Raw genomic sequence first — 16360 nt, forward strand, 5'->3', positions numbered from 1 at the left:
GAAGAACTGAAGCTCTGCTTTTACTTTTTTAAAATAAATACTTGGGTGACCTACCTGGCAATTCAGGAAGGTGAGCTTTTCTTCAATTTGTAGTATTTTAAAATTCAGCATTAGGCTACTGTCACCTAGTACAGATAGATGTCAATTGCAACCAAATAATACAAAAAGCTTTAAATTCTTTATGTTAAGCTTCTGGGAGTTTGCCTATATGGCAACTGTTTAATTCATTCTCCTGTCATATTTACACCATCCAATTTTTCCGTATGATTCACTCTTTAAAGCTGGCAGCATACTGTGCCATTTTCTTTATTAAGGCTAGATAAACTTCAACTTACTGTATATAATGTGCTCTGAAGACACCCACAAATACTGTTGTGCTCATTGACTTCACTAGCCAACCAACAGCGGAGTGTGAACGCACGCTTTTGCCAAAAAAACAATCTTCAGAGAAAAAAAAAAAAAGAAAAACAAAAACAAATAACCCCAACCTAAAAAGTCAGCCTCCTCCTGCCTGCTTCATTCATGGATGTCACAATACAGGTCTGACATTTTAACTGTTCCCAGAATGATGGATAGTGACACATCGGAATGAATAACTCAGCAGGAGGCAGTCAATCAGAGAAGCAAAGACTTTGGGCTGCATTGAAATATCTTGAGAAGCCGCAGGAATAGAAAGGCAGTATGCAAAGAAACAGATGTGGTATTTTAACATGATTTTAAGAATCATCACCTAACACACCAGTTGTGCAGCTATGATGCTCAAGCATTCACGGTAACGCCACCCACATCACGGAGGTGGCTGAGTTCCCCAGAACAGAAGTTATCAATCCCGCTGCAAGGTGACAATAGGAAATTTCCCTTTCCAGCGGTAGCATGCTAAATGCTAGCTATTTAGTGGCACTCAATTTTAAAAAGAGAACTAAATTGTTCCCTCATCCCTTTTTTGGATTGAGTTTGTGCTCAGCAGTGGCCGCCTCTTGTTCCAGATGTGCTGCTCAACAGCCTGCTTTGATAGCAACACGTCTCCTTGATGAACCTCAGCTCTGCAACACTGAGAATCAGGCTGATCACGAGAAGAAAAAAGTATGTATTTTTCTCTTTCCCTGCTACAGACTGATTCATTCTGCCCAAGCCCAGTCTAGCAGCATCTGTTCACAAAGCGGGTCGGAAAGAGTCCACGAGTGACGATCCCAGAATCACAGGAAGAAAAGAGTTGTGCGCTGCTGTATCTACTGTCAAAGGCCTCACGGTGGTCAGGGTGCTGCCTTTTTCCCTGGCAGACATTACTTGAAAGCTGCGTTGAACGCCCTGCCGATGATAAGTCTGCGCACTTCACTGGTGCCTGCCCCTATCTCGTAGAGCTTGGCGTCACGCAGGAAGCGTCCCATCGGGTAGTCATTGATGTAACCATTCCCACCTATGAGCAAAAAGATGTCACGAGTTGCTTCTTCTCTCTCATTTCAGGGGATGAAGGTGGGATAGGAGAGAGCACGCTCAAAGCCACAAGCCCTGCCAGAGACTGCACCTTACCGAGGCACTGAATCCCATCCAGAGCCACCTGGGTAGCGCACTCCGCTGAGTAGAGGATCACTCCGGCACAGTCCTGCAAGGAGAGACAGAAACCATGACAGAGTCAGGAAAGATGCCACCTGCCCTTCTCCAACCTTTTCATTACTTCACATACATCTGCTGACAAGCCCGAACCACCTCACAAAGGCACGGGATTCATTCCCCAGCAAGCAAGAAGCTGGGGCAGTCTTTGTCACTGCAGAGCATTTGTGTCAGGCCGCGTGAAGACAGGAAAACAAGTGCAGCAGGGGAGCTGGTCCTCACAAACACATCATGCCCACAGGAGACCAATGTGATTTGATTTGGGATGCAGGGCTTTGCTCTATCACTCAGTTCTCTCCTTCAATAGGCATGTGGTGACAGTGCTGGTGTGCAGAGGCGATAACACCTCAGAACGACTGCTGAAGCCCCGTACAACAGGCAGGATACTGTGTTTGGGCTTCCAATAAACACCTACTGATCCTGCTAAATCTGTTCCCTTGTAGGACTGCGGTTTCTTTTTCTCTAGTGGGGAAAAACAGCACCTGGAGAACTGTGAGCACGTCATTTTAACCCCCATACAGAACATTCACCCTCTCACAATGTGGGGCGGAAGGAAAGGGAATTCCCCCTGCAGACACAGCCCACCTGGGAGCAAGCTCACCTTTGCGTTGAAGTGGCCCCGGTCACAGGCCTTGGCCACGTTGTAGACGTACTGCCGGCATGCCATCAGCCGCGTGTACATATCAGCCATTTTGCCTTGCATGAGCTGCACGTCACAGAAGATGAGATCCATTTTACAGCTGTTAAAACTTCACGTTTTAATACCACAGGGAGTAAGGGGGGGGGAGTGGCCTCAGGTAAACAGGCTCAGAGATCCTTTCACCTCCAAACCACATTGTTACTTCCCAGCCCCAGTACAAACTCTAAACTACCTCCCCACGAAAAGCCCTTCCATAAAAGAGCTCCCCATCTTCTCTTTAAGAAAAAAAAAAAAAAAAACAGAGAAAAACTTCTAACTCCTTTTCTGTCTCACCTGGAACTGGCCAATTTTCTGTCCAAATGCTTCTCTTACATGTAGGTATGGAATTGCATGGTCAAGAACAGCTTGCATGATCCTAAGAAAAAGCACAGATAGGAGAAGGAAGACAACAGAATAATCAACAGAAAAATAATGATGAAATCTTGCAAGCTCAGTCTAAGGCAAAAAGGTTCTTCTACCTAAAAAAAATAAAACAATTGCTGCTGTCTCTCTTATAGCTCCACTCAAACAATGCTATAAAATTCAAGAGGCCATATTTTCTCCGCAGCGTTCTCCACGTTGCCCATTTGGGACATCCTGTGGCAAGGCCTTACCTTCTTAATTCAGGGAAATGAGATGGGGAGTTGAAGAGCTTTCTTACAGCTGTAGCTGGGACAGCTTGTGCTGCCTTATGTCTCCAGAGAAGACCAACAGAAGGAGCATTAGCCGATGACATAAAAAAGCGTAGAGAAGAATGGTGAAAAACCCTCTTCCTGCTTTGTGGAAGATAATCTGTCCACATGAGGGTTAGCACAGAGAGACCACTTGGGAGGAGACAAAGGGGCTGTGCGGTGAAAAATAAGTTGTTAGGAACCTTAAGGACTGAGTAAGCAAATAACAAACCTTTTATCCAGTCTGACGATCCTTCTGTGTGGCAGTCTGGATAGTGTTTTTAAGTTTTAAAGAATCAGTAACACAAATGCAGAGCTGGCTATTCCCAGCTCTCAGGGACTGAAGCAGACTTACCACTCCTGGTAACATTTATGTCAAGACCAACATTTTCAAAACCATGTTCTGGATGATCAATCCAGAGAACAATCTTGCCTGCGCAACACCAGAGGGCAGGGATTCCCAAACTTTCCTTCTTGCATTGCTTCTTTTATCCCTTAGCCCTCAGCACGTTTCACCTAGATGCTTTCAAATGGAGAAAAGGCTCCATGAAGAACGGAGAGGTAAGGAAAGCTAACAGAAAAGACGGAGCACACGCAGAGCAAAAGAAGAGCGCCCTGCAGCTGCCTAGGAGTGCCGAGCTGAGCACTCTCCAGCAGGAGCCCATTAGAGCAGTTATAACGCAGCTAATGAGTTCCCAGAAGCTACAGATCTCCCTGATCCTGCTTCCTTCGTACAGCTCCGACCCAGCCACCTCCTCCAGCCACGCTTTCCTCTTCTCTCCAAAGCTGCCCCAGTATCCCAGTATCCTACGGAGAGGTGCGATCCCACCTTGAGACTCCACTGGGCTAGGTGGTTGTGAACCTTCTTTCCAGCCTCATAATCTATGAAAGACGACAAACCCTTACCCCAGTGGCCCACCAGACAGCACGAGTCTCTCCAGGTCCAGCCCACTCATCAAAACGTAGACTCCCTTGCTCAGTGTCCCCAAGATATTTTCAGCTGCAATCAAAAGAAAATGATTTACCAAGCTTTTACTCATGCACAACTTTCTTTCTGGCTTGAGATGCAAACATTCAGGGCAAACTAGACAGGCTGAGATTCGATGTATACACTCCCTGCCACTGAAACATCTTTTCAATCCATACAAAGCCAAAAAGGAAAAGCAGTAAATGGTTATAAAGTGTATCTGAGCTGAGACCTTCCAGCTTAGCATTTGTATCAACGTGAATAGGAGACTTAATCACCTGGAGGACAAACTGGGAGCCCTCTTCGCCATCCCATTAGTTTGTATCTAACCCAAACTGACAGTGACCAAAAGGTGTTACCACACTCAGCAGACATCGGATGGTATTTGAAATGAATGCAAATTCTCATCTGATATACTCAGGTCACCTCACTGGGCATTCCTAATACAGGAATCAAAACTTGCACGGGCAACCAACCAAAGCTCACCACTCATAACATGTTGGGGTTATACATTGGCCTTCTGAGACTGGAAAATGCAAACTTATCGCCCTTTCTGTGAGGGCAACTGAGCAGAACATTGCATTTGTTACAAATACACATTTTCAAAGATGAGTACATGATGAAAATGGAACAGAAAAAAAAACCACATTTGATAATGGGCTGAGAAAAAGACTGAAAGCCATGTCATTGTGGGACAACCTAAAGCATGCACTGATGTTAACAATATAAACAGAAGCAGGAACAAAAGGCTCATCTCAGTAAGGCTGTATTCCTACTGTCAGGAGAGAACTTACAGCCTACCAACTCTGCTTTGCAGATGGACAGAGATTATTCACTTAGCATGCCCCGCCGAAGAACTGACATATGCTTCAGGCTTTGATCACAAGAGATCTGAGAGGTGCAATATGCAATGAGAAAATGTGGCAGCACTTGTGGACACGTGCAGCTAATCTCCTGAAGTAAATAATCTCTTTCAGTGGCTGAAGCTCAAGGACTGCATTGTCTTCTGCTGCTTGTTGAAGAGCGTGCTGGTGTACTGTACGGAAAAGTGCAGCTTCTACAGGACCAGGATCATGAGTTTAAAAGAGGAAGAATGATGCTTGGCTCTCGGAGAAAAAACTCAGCATCTGTTCCCCCACACGTCCAGAAACAAAGAAAAACACTAATAGCAAACATCACTTTGAAGAACAGAACACAAATGCCAGAATCAGTAATAATAAAGTGACGTAACTGTTCATAAGTAATGACATCTTACAGCTTGAAAACAAATAAAAAGGACCAAATAGCCTGAACGTTTTCCTGTACGTCCTGGGAAAAGGGATGGATATGTACACAGGTTGCTAAAGGATGTGTGTTGACCGCACAAGGAGGGGGTGGGCTTGCTGGCTGCATGTCACAGCAATGAAAATTGATGCTCTGAACCAACTTTTATGAAAGCAACATGACCAAATGAATCCACTAAGTATGAGAAAAAACACTCGGTGGAGCATGGCTGACAACAAACCCCCTGTATTTTAAAGCTGATGGAATTGCAGTGCTAGAGGAAGACATTTTGATGTGAGAGAAAGATCCTGCAGACATATGAAACAGCAAAACGCTTCAGCTCCCAATGCAGAAAATCAGAAGCAGCATTAATGGCCATAGTGCAAAGTGTGTTAACTTCCAACATGCAGCGATGTACTTCTCCGAGCTATCAGAAAATGGAATCTTGTTACCATGAGAACATGCTGTTCTGTGCAGATGATTACCCAGAAGATGATCTGAAGACTCTAGGTACTGGCCTTTCTGATTTCAGAGTGGAGGGATTCAGTCAAGTCAGAAATGTCAGATTTCAGCTGAAACCCTTCCACAGGCTGCAAAGCAGCTGTTCTGTGTACGGGGAGCGGTGGAGTTGCTTGCTCTGCAGACATGCTATTGGGAGTTTCTGGAGTTCAGATAAGGGATCTCCTCTCCTTGCTGTAGAGTGGCTGTGAACTTTCTATCAACAAAAATAGCCACTACAGTTGCCCCTGCTGTATTAACAGCGGAAAGGACATTTATTTTCAGGCCCTGACACCACAAGAATTCAGAAATGTTATAAACAAACCAGAAGGCTGGCAGGTAGCCTTCAATCATTTTTGGAGAAAAGAAACTTCAAGGCAAATAAGTTCTCCTATGTACTATTTGGGGAGCTCTAATGGAAACAATCAGAAGTTTCTCTGCAAGCCTCATCTAGGCTTTGTAAAAGCAGTGGTTAAGAGTTAGGTCCCTGAGGGAGAAACAAGAGTGATCTAACATGGGACGTGCTCGTTCATTGGAATCCATCAGACTACACCTTCCCAATTTCACCAGCTCTTAGGAGGTTGCCAAAGAGCAGATAACCATCTACAAAGCCCTCTAGGTCACAGTTTGAACATGCATGTAATTGGTGATCCAATTTATCTATGCAAGAAGAGAAGGAACCACCCCACATGCATACTGCCATGATTTGAAGCCAGCTTACCGGGGATCTTACAGTCCTCAAAGATCAATTCACAGGTGTTAGACCCTCTCATTCCCAGCTTATCAAGCTTCTGTGCTGTGCTGAAACCTGGGGTTCCCTGCAAAGAAGCCAAGACATTAAAAATGAGTCTCAAATCTCTCAGTTCTGAAAGACAAAAAATCACTACAGATGTGTGAAATTTCCCTGACCACATGAGTACATGTGGAGCACCAGAAGGGAGTCAAAGAGGTGCCCACTGTGGGAACAAAACCAGGAACAAGTACAAGCAGGAAGCAAATAATCAGAGAAACGTGGACACATGGCAAACTGAGTGGGTCCACTTTTCAAATGAAGTGGATTAATTTTCTGTTGCACATAAATATTAAGCAAATAGAGATTTGGCCAGCTGCCAACACGAGCACTTTTCTACAGCAAGGACTGCAAGCACTGACAGTGCCTGAACTATTCTAGTCTCTCAGTCAGGTAAGGCCATCAGAAGGTTTACTGATCTGAGATCTTCTATTTCCAGTACCATTTATTGTATTACAGCTTCCTATCTTCCTTGTGGGGATGAAAATGTGTCTAGTGTAGCCCCAATTAACTAAAAGGGAAGAAAGACCCCAAAAGATCCCTGTTTCCCAAGAGGTCCCTATCAAAAGTCCTGTTTCTGATCACTTTTACTTGCATGTTTGGGTCATTGCAGGAATCCAAAAGGGCAGTGAAAGAAGGGGGCGGGGGGGGGGGGGGGGGGGGGGGTGCAACGAAAAAAGTTATTTCAATGTATTGGCATAAAAAAATGCAGGGATAGATCACAGGACAGTAGGACAGATTTATAGGGTCTCCATAACTCCTGACAATTTTGGGCAACAAGCAAAGTCCATTTTTATTAGGATCTTGTCCGTTCTCTCCACATTTCTAGCCCAAAAGGCTGGCTATGTGCTTAGATGCCAAAATCCAGGAGCTCCCAGCTGGCAGTGCAGCACGTCATATCACTGGGGCAGAGGCCTAACCTCATGAGTTTATAAAATTCAGGCAGGAAATAGCGTGTCTTTGAGAAAGGGGGTGACAGTTGTGGAAATAAAACTAGCTGGTTTCTAAACAAGCCTGTTAGGCTGAAGGAGGTAGCTTTAAAAAAAACAACAACACTAGAATAAAATTGTGAGAGTTACTAAACAGTAATGTAAACCTACCTTCTCCACGATGAACGCAGTTATACCTTGGGAGGCTGGTACAGCATTTAGGTCTGTTTTAGCATAAACAATGAGAACATCTGCGTCGGGCCCGTTGGTAATCCAAAATTTGTTCCCATTCAAAACAAAGTAGTCCCCTGGAAGCACAGAATTGCAGTCTGTTAGCTCACAACAGACAGAGCAACACCGACATCCTCACCCCATTTGTTTCAAAACAGGCTTTCAAGGATGCTCTAAGATCCCCACAAACAGCACAAACAAATCTTTCTCAAGCTCAAGAAAACTCATTTCCTTCATTTCTGGAGTCCAAAGTCAGTTTAATGAATCCCTGACAAACGAAGGCTCCTAGCACTAGGTCCATCATACCACCATATTCCACCACCACAATCAGAAGTCCACTTTTGGACATGAAACCACCCATCCTGTGTCTTCACTACCTTGCTTTATCACTCTGCTTTTTCACTATGCATGCTTTACCCCAGATTATTCTGGGAGGTAGTACAAGGCCACTAACATTGCTTGGTAAATCCAAGGCTAAGCACCATTTCTGAACGGTGTTAGGGAGGTTAGTTTAAGTTTACAGGAGGCATTTATGCTGGCTTCCCACCCAGGAAGCACCTGACAGGTTTTACCTTTCTTATCTGCTTTCAGCTTCATGGACACAACATCAGATCCAGCATTAGGCTCGCTCATTGCTAGGGCTCCAACGTGCTCCCCACTGATTAGCTGGAAGAGACAAATAAAAGAAAAAGAGGTGGAATAGTAGCACTGTTCCTGCTCCTTCCTTAGGGTGCCTTCCACTCCTTTTTCTGTGCTGTATCTCCATACTAGCTATTCCATGCAAGAGCTGCCAAAAAAAGAGAGTTTGCTCCTGGTGGAGTCCTCACAGGGAGCTCCCCTGTGCTGCTGTGCTGAGGGAACAGAACCAAATCACAGCGGGAGGAGCAGGATGGCTCAACTCACATCTGAGCGAGTGTTTTATAAACAGAGCTGCACGCAGCTACCTCCAGGAAGGTGCCAAAAGAACCGTGCCGGCAGCCATATGCCTTTCACAAGCTCCTTGCTCCACACTTCACAACTGCCCTTTTAGATCAACAAGAGTTGTTGAACACAAAAGGCCAATAAGACGGGTGGAAAGAGATTGGGAAGTTGTTAGCAGTGTTCCCATAGCCCTGTCTCCCCACACTCCTACTGAAATAGCAGGTGGACACACTGCTTCTTGTTTTTTTGTGTTACAAAGTTTTTTTGGGCTTTATTCTGTTGCTGCCTACTTGAAACAAGTAGACCCTCCGAGCAAGAAGGGTATGCTTTTTCATTAAAAAAAGTATTAATTCCACAAGCATATGGATACAGTGGTAACTCTGACTCTTCACCCCTATAACTACAAGCAGAAGCCAGATAGAAGAATCCAGGCACAAAAACATGCTTTCAGAAAACATGAGTAGTGACAGACCAGACCAGCAACAGCAAAAACATTAAATCTAGTGAACTGTTGTATTTTAGTGTCCCAAATCTCGTAATGCAGCAAAATCTATTGTATTCCCTAACAATTCTTTAAAGCATGCAACCCCCTTCCCCCAACTCGTCCCCAAAACCACCACCCAAACCAGGATGCTTTCCGGTCCCCATCCTGCCTTATACCTTGGGCAAATACTTCTCCTTCTGGGCTTCGTTGCCGTTCCGCACCAGCTGGTTGATACAAAGGTTGGAGTGGGCTCCATAACTAAGCCCAACAGCTGCTGACGCACGAGAAATTTCCTCCATCACCAGCACGTGGTCCAGATACCCCAAAGCAGATCCACCATACTTCACTGAGAAGAAAAAACCTCACGTTAACCACCACGGGACACAGCACACATGCACAAGACCCCAGGGCTGGGCTCAGTCTTGAGAGAGATCTGAGACAGTTACAAGAGAGCTGCTGGTTTTGGCTGCTGGTTTTTGCTGTTTTTTTTTTTTTTGTTTGTTTGTTTTTGTTTTTTCTCTGAGCTGGGCACCTCTGGCTTTCCCCATCCTCTCAGAATTTGAGTTTTATCTTAAAAGTACAGCGACATTACTTCTTCAGCACAATCGATAGCGATTTGTTCTTGTAAAGCACATTTCATAAATACATAATACATATATTTCATAAATATATAATATTATTTTCATAAATATAAACTGGTAAGGATATACCTAAGACATGCTACCAACACTTGCACAGCAAGAAATCTTTCTTGGCAACTATCCTTAAGTGCAACGTTAATACCATCATGAAGATTAAATCATAAAATGCCAACCTGTATTAGGAGAGGGGAAAAGGAGCAAAGTTTGCAAAGTCCAACTACGTTTGTCTTAACCAGGACCTTTAAATAAAAAAAGGAACCCTCAAACTGGTCTAAGATCTGGGGTATTAGCGACTTCTAATGCCCACAAACATGCAGGAGATCAACACTTTGAGGGACGACTGGTCTGGAATGAGAATGATCCTAAAATTTAACTGCTGTAATTCAACAGCAGCAAGAACGTGGATTTCAGAGATTAAGCGAGACAGCAACACAGCCATTGTAACAGCGAGTCCAGCTGGGCACCCTGAGCTGAGTCCAAAACCAGGGGCTGATAAGATTAAAGACACAGGGTGAGATGAGGAGGGAGAAGGCAACAAAAAACGAAACAAAACAAAAAAAAGGTGGCTGAGAAATGCATGATGGCCTTGAGCAGCTGACAGCCTACATAAATACATCTACTTAAACAGACATTTGTATACACACAAACACAGTTTCATCCAAAAGTAAAAGCTTAGCAGGCAAGAAGCAAGTGACTGTACTGACAAGAGAAGAACTAAAACAGGAGGACATAAGCCACCACAAACTAGCCAGGGAAATAATCTGCGAGCACCAACTAGTCATCAACAAGAGTGCTGTAAGCAAGCAGCAGCAACAGTAAGAGCAAGAATGTTTGCACGTGCAGCGACCACAGAGATGAGTGAGTGTATAACCTGGGCTGAAAGAGAGCCGCTGCCCCTAACCTGAATTAATACAGCAGCCACTACCATTAGGTGCAGCTTTTCTCCCACGTCACTCATTCTGACTGCTGTCTTTATCTGCAGGGCTCTTTATCCTCCGAAATCACCTCTCCACCCTGAATCAGGGTTTGGGTTTTTACTCTCCATATCCTGAAAGATGGGTTTAACCACTTCTCACGTGTGCCGAAACAAAAGATTTTCTATACTGCCTGCTGGGTTGGATGCTATCGCCTCAATGCAGGAAAGGCAACTGCCTGCTGTAAGCAGTACAGGTACGTAACTACTTTGTACTGCAAGAGGTACAAGAAAATATTCCTACCAGACAACTATTTATATAATACAAGCTACAGTGATCTAGGCTGGCGGTGCCCTTTCAAAATTACTCTTTATATATGATGTGCCTGTATGATTATTCCAAAGTATTTACATTTCTTTTTTTTTTTTTCTAAAAAATAAATACAAAATTACCCAAAAGCAACACAGGTTACTAAGTTTTAAAAATAAAGTAAAAAGCACTTATTTAAAATGTTTCCTTAATAGACTTGACCCACTGGTGCTGAAGCACACCATTTAATTGACCATACACTCCCATAAGATTTCACATCATCTTCACATCCTCAGGTCCAGCCTCCACCTCCTACAGCAAAACCGGTGCCAATAAAGAAACTGCACATAGCAATACAATCAAAAATTGCACGTTTGGGCATAGCAAGGTTTTAGAGGTAAATCTTTCAGGAAATCAGAAAAGACAGGACTCATGAGGGGATAGCTTATTTATAGTGTGGGAAACTGCTGTAAGCCTCAGGCACAACATCAAAGAAGAAAGAAGGTAAGAGTGAGAAAAAACAGGAGCAGCAGTAAATTGGGAAGAGTAAAGAGAAAGAAAGCAGAAATAGAGACTCTTTCAAGCAGACTTGGTGCCACGGAAAGAAATGCAGAGGCATTATTTCAACGCATTGCTATTCAGCTTGCTTCTGCAGAAGCCTTTGCACACACACATCTAGAAACACAGACTTTACGATGGGGAAATAAAGGCCCCATTGGCTGCTTTTCTCCACTAAGGGCTTCTCCTCATTACACTGCGTTAGTGCATTCAGCATGACCACGGCAGGCTCAGTAATCTGTAACATTAATCAAAACACTTTTCAACTAACCTGGACAAGGCTGAATGAGATTTACCCGATTTTTTTTTTTTTTTCTGACGGGTTGGATGCTGTCAGCCCTCCATTAGCTATCACAGCTTTTCACAGCATTGTTTTATACCCTGTAACTTCTTCTATTAGAGATGGATGCTTGCTCTAGGATACTTTTATCTGTAGCTCTCAGGCTTCAAAACTTGAAGCAAACGCTTCATATGGGAGAAGCACAAACACATTCAAGTTGCATGTGTTTATTTTACGTGTATATCTGGAGAAAACAGTTCTGAACAGTACTTGTAAGTTGTAAAAGCCATTTCATAATTGTCCAGAAGTCTACTGACTCAAGCTCCTTTTTCCTTGTTAAACAACAACAGAAGTGTCCAAAGAGTTTTAAAAAACATGAAAACAGGAACTTCTGGACAAAAACAGATGTGACATCACAGACAAGGAGTGAGTTTAAGTCGTCTCTCTTTTGTGTGAGGAATCACTCAGCAGATGGTAGGAGGCAGGAAAACACTTACCAGGAGCCGTGATCCCCAGAACTCCCAGTTCCCCAAGTTTCTTCCAAAACTCCTACAAATACACAACAAAAGAAATCAGTCCAGACGTGTGGTCAGGGCAGCAGGGTGAGAAGTCTTCCCAGGTAGCTCACTGGACACACTGATTTACCTTGTTTGCGTGAAACCTCAGAGATAACCACATCAGTACCATTCCTCCTGCAGCAGCAGCTCCATGCTGCGAACCAAGAACCCACACAGGCCTAAGGACTCCAGTTATGCAGGGAGGCAACTCACAAGCCTAAATTTAATTTGGGAAGGACAGGTCCTAAGATTTTAACACATTACCCAGTTTAAGAATTTAGATGAATTTAAACCTCCAATTACCTTCAAAAATTCTAGGCTTTTGTGTGCTGTCTCTGGCTAAAGGTAAGTTAGGATGTCATGTCTTAAATTTATGCTTGCTTTTTACCTCACACAACCCTGTCACGCTGCTTTGGCAGCACTGTGTAGGTCTATTAGCCTGTGATTGCCATGGCTAGAATAAGTTATCTGTGACTGAAGGCCTGGAAAGTACTGAGAAGAGTTGCAGTCACTGAACAGTTTAAGACTAGAGCAAAACCAGAAACTGGTGAGTAAAGCCAAGGAAACCTCCTTGTGAGAGATTATGTAAAAAAAAAAAAAAAAAAAAAAAAAAGTGCTACAGCTGGGTCAGGCAAAGCAACTGCTGAGGCAGGCAAAGGTATTAGAAAAGTTATAAAAAACGATGATTTCTGGTGAACACTCTGGACTTGTGAAGCCAAGAGAGCTGAATCCACAATGGCCACTCCATACACGAGCCTCTAGGCTTTTGAGCCTCCTGGGAGACCTGAGGCACACAGGGACTGGACAAGGCTGCTTAGTTGTGTGCAGCTGGACACACACCCTACAAAGTCCATCTGCTAGAGGGCAGCCTGTCCTTGACTGCCAGCTCCTCCCTTCGCCCAGCCTTACTGCCCTGCAACAGCAGCACGCCATTAACCGCTGCTCTGCAGCCACGCAGCTCGAGGCATGGAGCCGCTGCCTGACTGGAGACACAGACATCAGCTGTGCGGGGCACACGGCATCACAGAGGAAGAAAGAAGCCGTGGCACAGCGCAGGGGACACCACCATCGAAGGTCACACGTGCTAGGTGAGCCATCGCTGGTGTTGCTTCAGGCTGCAGGCTCTCCTCCGTTAGGGGATGGACACGCAGGTGAATGCTTCCCACATGGACTCGGTGGCCAGCGATTACAGTTATCTGTGAATAGCCTCCAGAGACTTTAAAAAGTATTATTCAATAGCACTGGATGACATCTGGTACGCCAGACTAAATCTATATAGCTAACTTCAAAGCCACGCACATAGCCCTGAAAATATCAGCATCAGAGCTGTAGGAAATCCTAGCAGATGTTCTGAACGTTTTAAATCTTGTGGAGCTTATGAAAACCAACAGTGAGGTCCCTCGGTCTCTCATTTTTATCAATCAAACCTTTTTTTATCAATCGAATTTTTATCAATCAAACCTTTTCTTTTGCGCAGAGTTTGTTGGTTTTGTTAGGAAGAAAATTTTCAGCTCAACAGTCATACCATTCTACATTTCTGCATTTGCACACAGTATTTCCAAAGCAAATTTGAGAGGAAGCTCAGATATCCGGGCTGTCCACAACAAGAGTCCTAGCTAGGAGAGTACAACACACATATTAGAGAAGGAGTCTTTGAACAGGGCCAAGCAGAAATACCACGAAGAGAATCCAAACAAGACCATTACCAATCCATCTCTTTTTTTTTTTTTTTAATTTGACACTAGCTCGGTCTTTCCCCAAGTTGTTAAAAACTAACAAAAGAAGAAACAGGAAACTAAAGTTTTGTTTGTTTGTTTGTTTGTTTTTTCTCTGTAGCTTATAAGTTTGAAGAGTTGACACTTATCTTCCTGTGGCACGGGCTGGAATTCCTGGTCTGAGCCTACATACAGATCAAAGTACAGACTACCACCTATTTCACAGGCACGCATGAAATACTTACCCGCATGCCTTTGAATTCATTCTCCTGGTCAATTTGTTGGGCCTTCGGAGCCAAATGCTCTTGACAGAACTTTGTCATGGTCTGTCTAAGCTGGGAAAAGAGGTGAGGAGAAACGCATACATTACACCCCATTAATATATTGTCATCTTCTTCTCTAGGATACTTCCAGTGCTCCCCTGACAGGCGATCCCATGATCTCAAACCCAGAAGCACAAGATCATAAGGAAATCAGTATTTCAGGTTATTAGCTGAAAGAAAATATGAAACGCCCTTTAGCCATTTTGCGAGAGGACTTAAGAGAAGTCCTCAAGAGAGAACCTAAGTTCCTCTTGACAGTTAACTTAATCTTACCCCACATGAGAGTGTGCTGGGGAACTATTTCCTGCCTGCACTGGGGTTTCAGGGGATGTTTGGGTCAGGAAACTTTGAAAACTGGAGAACAGAGCTCATAATTCATTATCCCCATCGAGTACCTGCCGATGGTTTCATTTAATTAAATGTAGATGAACTCAAAGTTCTTTTAAATGTTAAGATCCAATTACTTACACGCGTTCTGCAGAAGTCTATACGCACTCAAAAGAAGCTTATACAATACCTTAAATGTTTTTAATGTGAACATTTAAAAATTTTGTACAGACATTACAGTAGAGCTTAAAAATCCTATTTTTCCCTCTTGGTTCTTTATTCCCACACATTAATGCTGGTGAAGGAACATTCAGACTGAAACCCTCTGCTCTTTAACCAAAACCTGTAGAAGCAGCAAATGCAGCAAAGCAAAATATGCCTGAGCTGCTCTGCCTTTCTCTCGCTTCAGATTAAAAAGATATGTTAGTTTCCATGGCTACCCAGACATTGGATTCCAGTACCACCAAACAAGTTTATTCCTCTGTCGATGGGCTTTTCTCTTTTCTTGTTTTTTTTTTTCCTCCTTTTTTAAACTTTCCATTGTAACAAAATTGACAGCAGTAAACTTGAGCATAAAGCTTGAAAAAAATAGCTTAAAATTGTTAATCATTAGACTGGGGGAGGATGGGGGTAGACTCTGACAGGCATCCCAGACACACTAAACCAGCTTATAACAGTTACAAGTGCTCTTAATTTACAGATTAACATTACCGAAAATCTGTTTCTGATCTTCTCTTAACTTTTCCACAAGAGACGCACTAGTTACAAGATTATTTTCTCCCTTTTATACTTGTTAAATTTAGAAGCACACAGAAACATCAAGTTGATTCAAGCTGGTGAGCCTATAAATCACAAACACAAGCCAGGTAAAGAAAACAGTAGTAAGTGCTACAGTACTCCACTTCTCAAGTAAGAAAGTAAGAAGTATGAACGAGTTTTTTGTACACCTGTACACTTGCACTGTCATAATTATGTAGCAAGTGTGGCAATAGCTGCAGATCCGAGAAGCACCAACGCAAAGTTTCATTGGCAGAAGCCTGTGAAGACGCTGCCTATCATTCCGTTCCCTGGGGCAATCGGGAATAAATACTATGACGGCTGGCAGCAGGCAAGGCGTCGACTACGAGCAAACCGTAAAGCTCAGAACTGACATCCTAAAGCTTCAGGTCCCTGGGTGACCACGAGAACAACGCTGCAGAGCCTCAACGCTCAGCAGCCCCCTCCCTCCCCGCGCTGCGCACCGGGGCCCGGCCACCCGCTGGGCCCCGCGGGCAGGGCGCACACGTGGCGGCGGCGCGCCATGGGAGCGCCCCGGGGATAGGTCAGCTCCCCGCGGCCGCAGCCAATCAGCGGCCGCCGAGGCCGACACACCCCCGCGGGAAGGCGCGCCGCGGGGCCGGGGCCGGGGCCGGGTCCCGCCCGTACCTGCCGCTGCTCGTCGCTCAGCCCGTTGACGGCGTCGTCCACCGCCAGCCCGGCGCAGCCCCGCCGCGGCCACCCCAGCGCTCGGCGCCGCCCCGCCCCGCCCGCCGTCAGCGCCGCTCTCCGCAGCGCCGCCGCCGCCATCGCTGCCCCCCCCAGCCGGCACCGGTGCGCAAGCGTGGCCCGGCCCCGGGGAGAGGCCCGGCCCGCCCAGCAGCCGGCCCGGCCCCTCGTACGGGGGCGAGGGTTGGCGGAGGTCACAGGGAGCCG

General features: G+C 44.9%; 1 protein-coding gene across 1 annotated transcript; it reads right to left on the minus strand.

Annotated features, from left to right (window-relative positions):
- Positions 1 to 290: 290 nt before the first annotated feature.
- Positions 291 to 16252, minus strand: IVD (isovaleryl-CoA dehydrogenase). Its single transcript, XM_048065236.2, has 12 exons — positions 16094 to 16252; positions 14264 to 14353; positions 12244 to 12295; positions 9221 to 9390; positions 8212 to 8305; positions 7580 to 7716; positions 6411 to 6507; positions 3868 to 3961; positions 2585 to 2666; positions 2213 to 2317; positions 1531 to 1603; positions 291 to 1417 (listed from the first exon to the last, which is right to left on the minus strand). The coding sequence occupies exons 1-12, from the start codon at positions 16232 to 16234 to the stop codon at positions 1284 to 1286; spliced, it is 1269 nt and encodes a 422-aa protein (XP_047921193.2). The 5' UTR covers positions 16235 to 16252; the 3' UTR covers positions 291 to 1283.
- Between the last annotated feature and the right edge of the window lie 108 nt (positions 16253 to 16360).

The sequence above is a fragment of the Anser cygnoides genome, chromosome 5, assembly GCF_040182565.1.
Source record: "Anser cygnoides isolate HZ-2024a breed goose chromosome 5, Taihu_goose_T2T_genome, whole genome shotgun sequence".
Classification (NCBI taxonomy): Eukaryota; Metazoa; Chordata; class Aves; order Anseriformes; family Anatidae; genus Anser; species Anser cygnoides.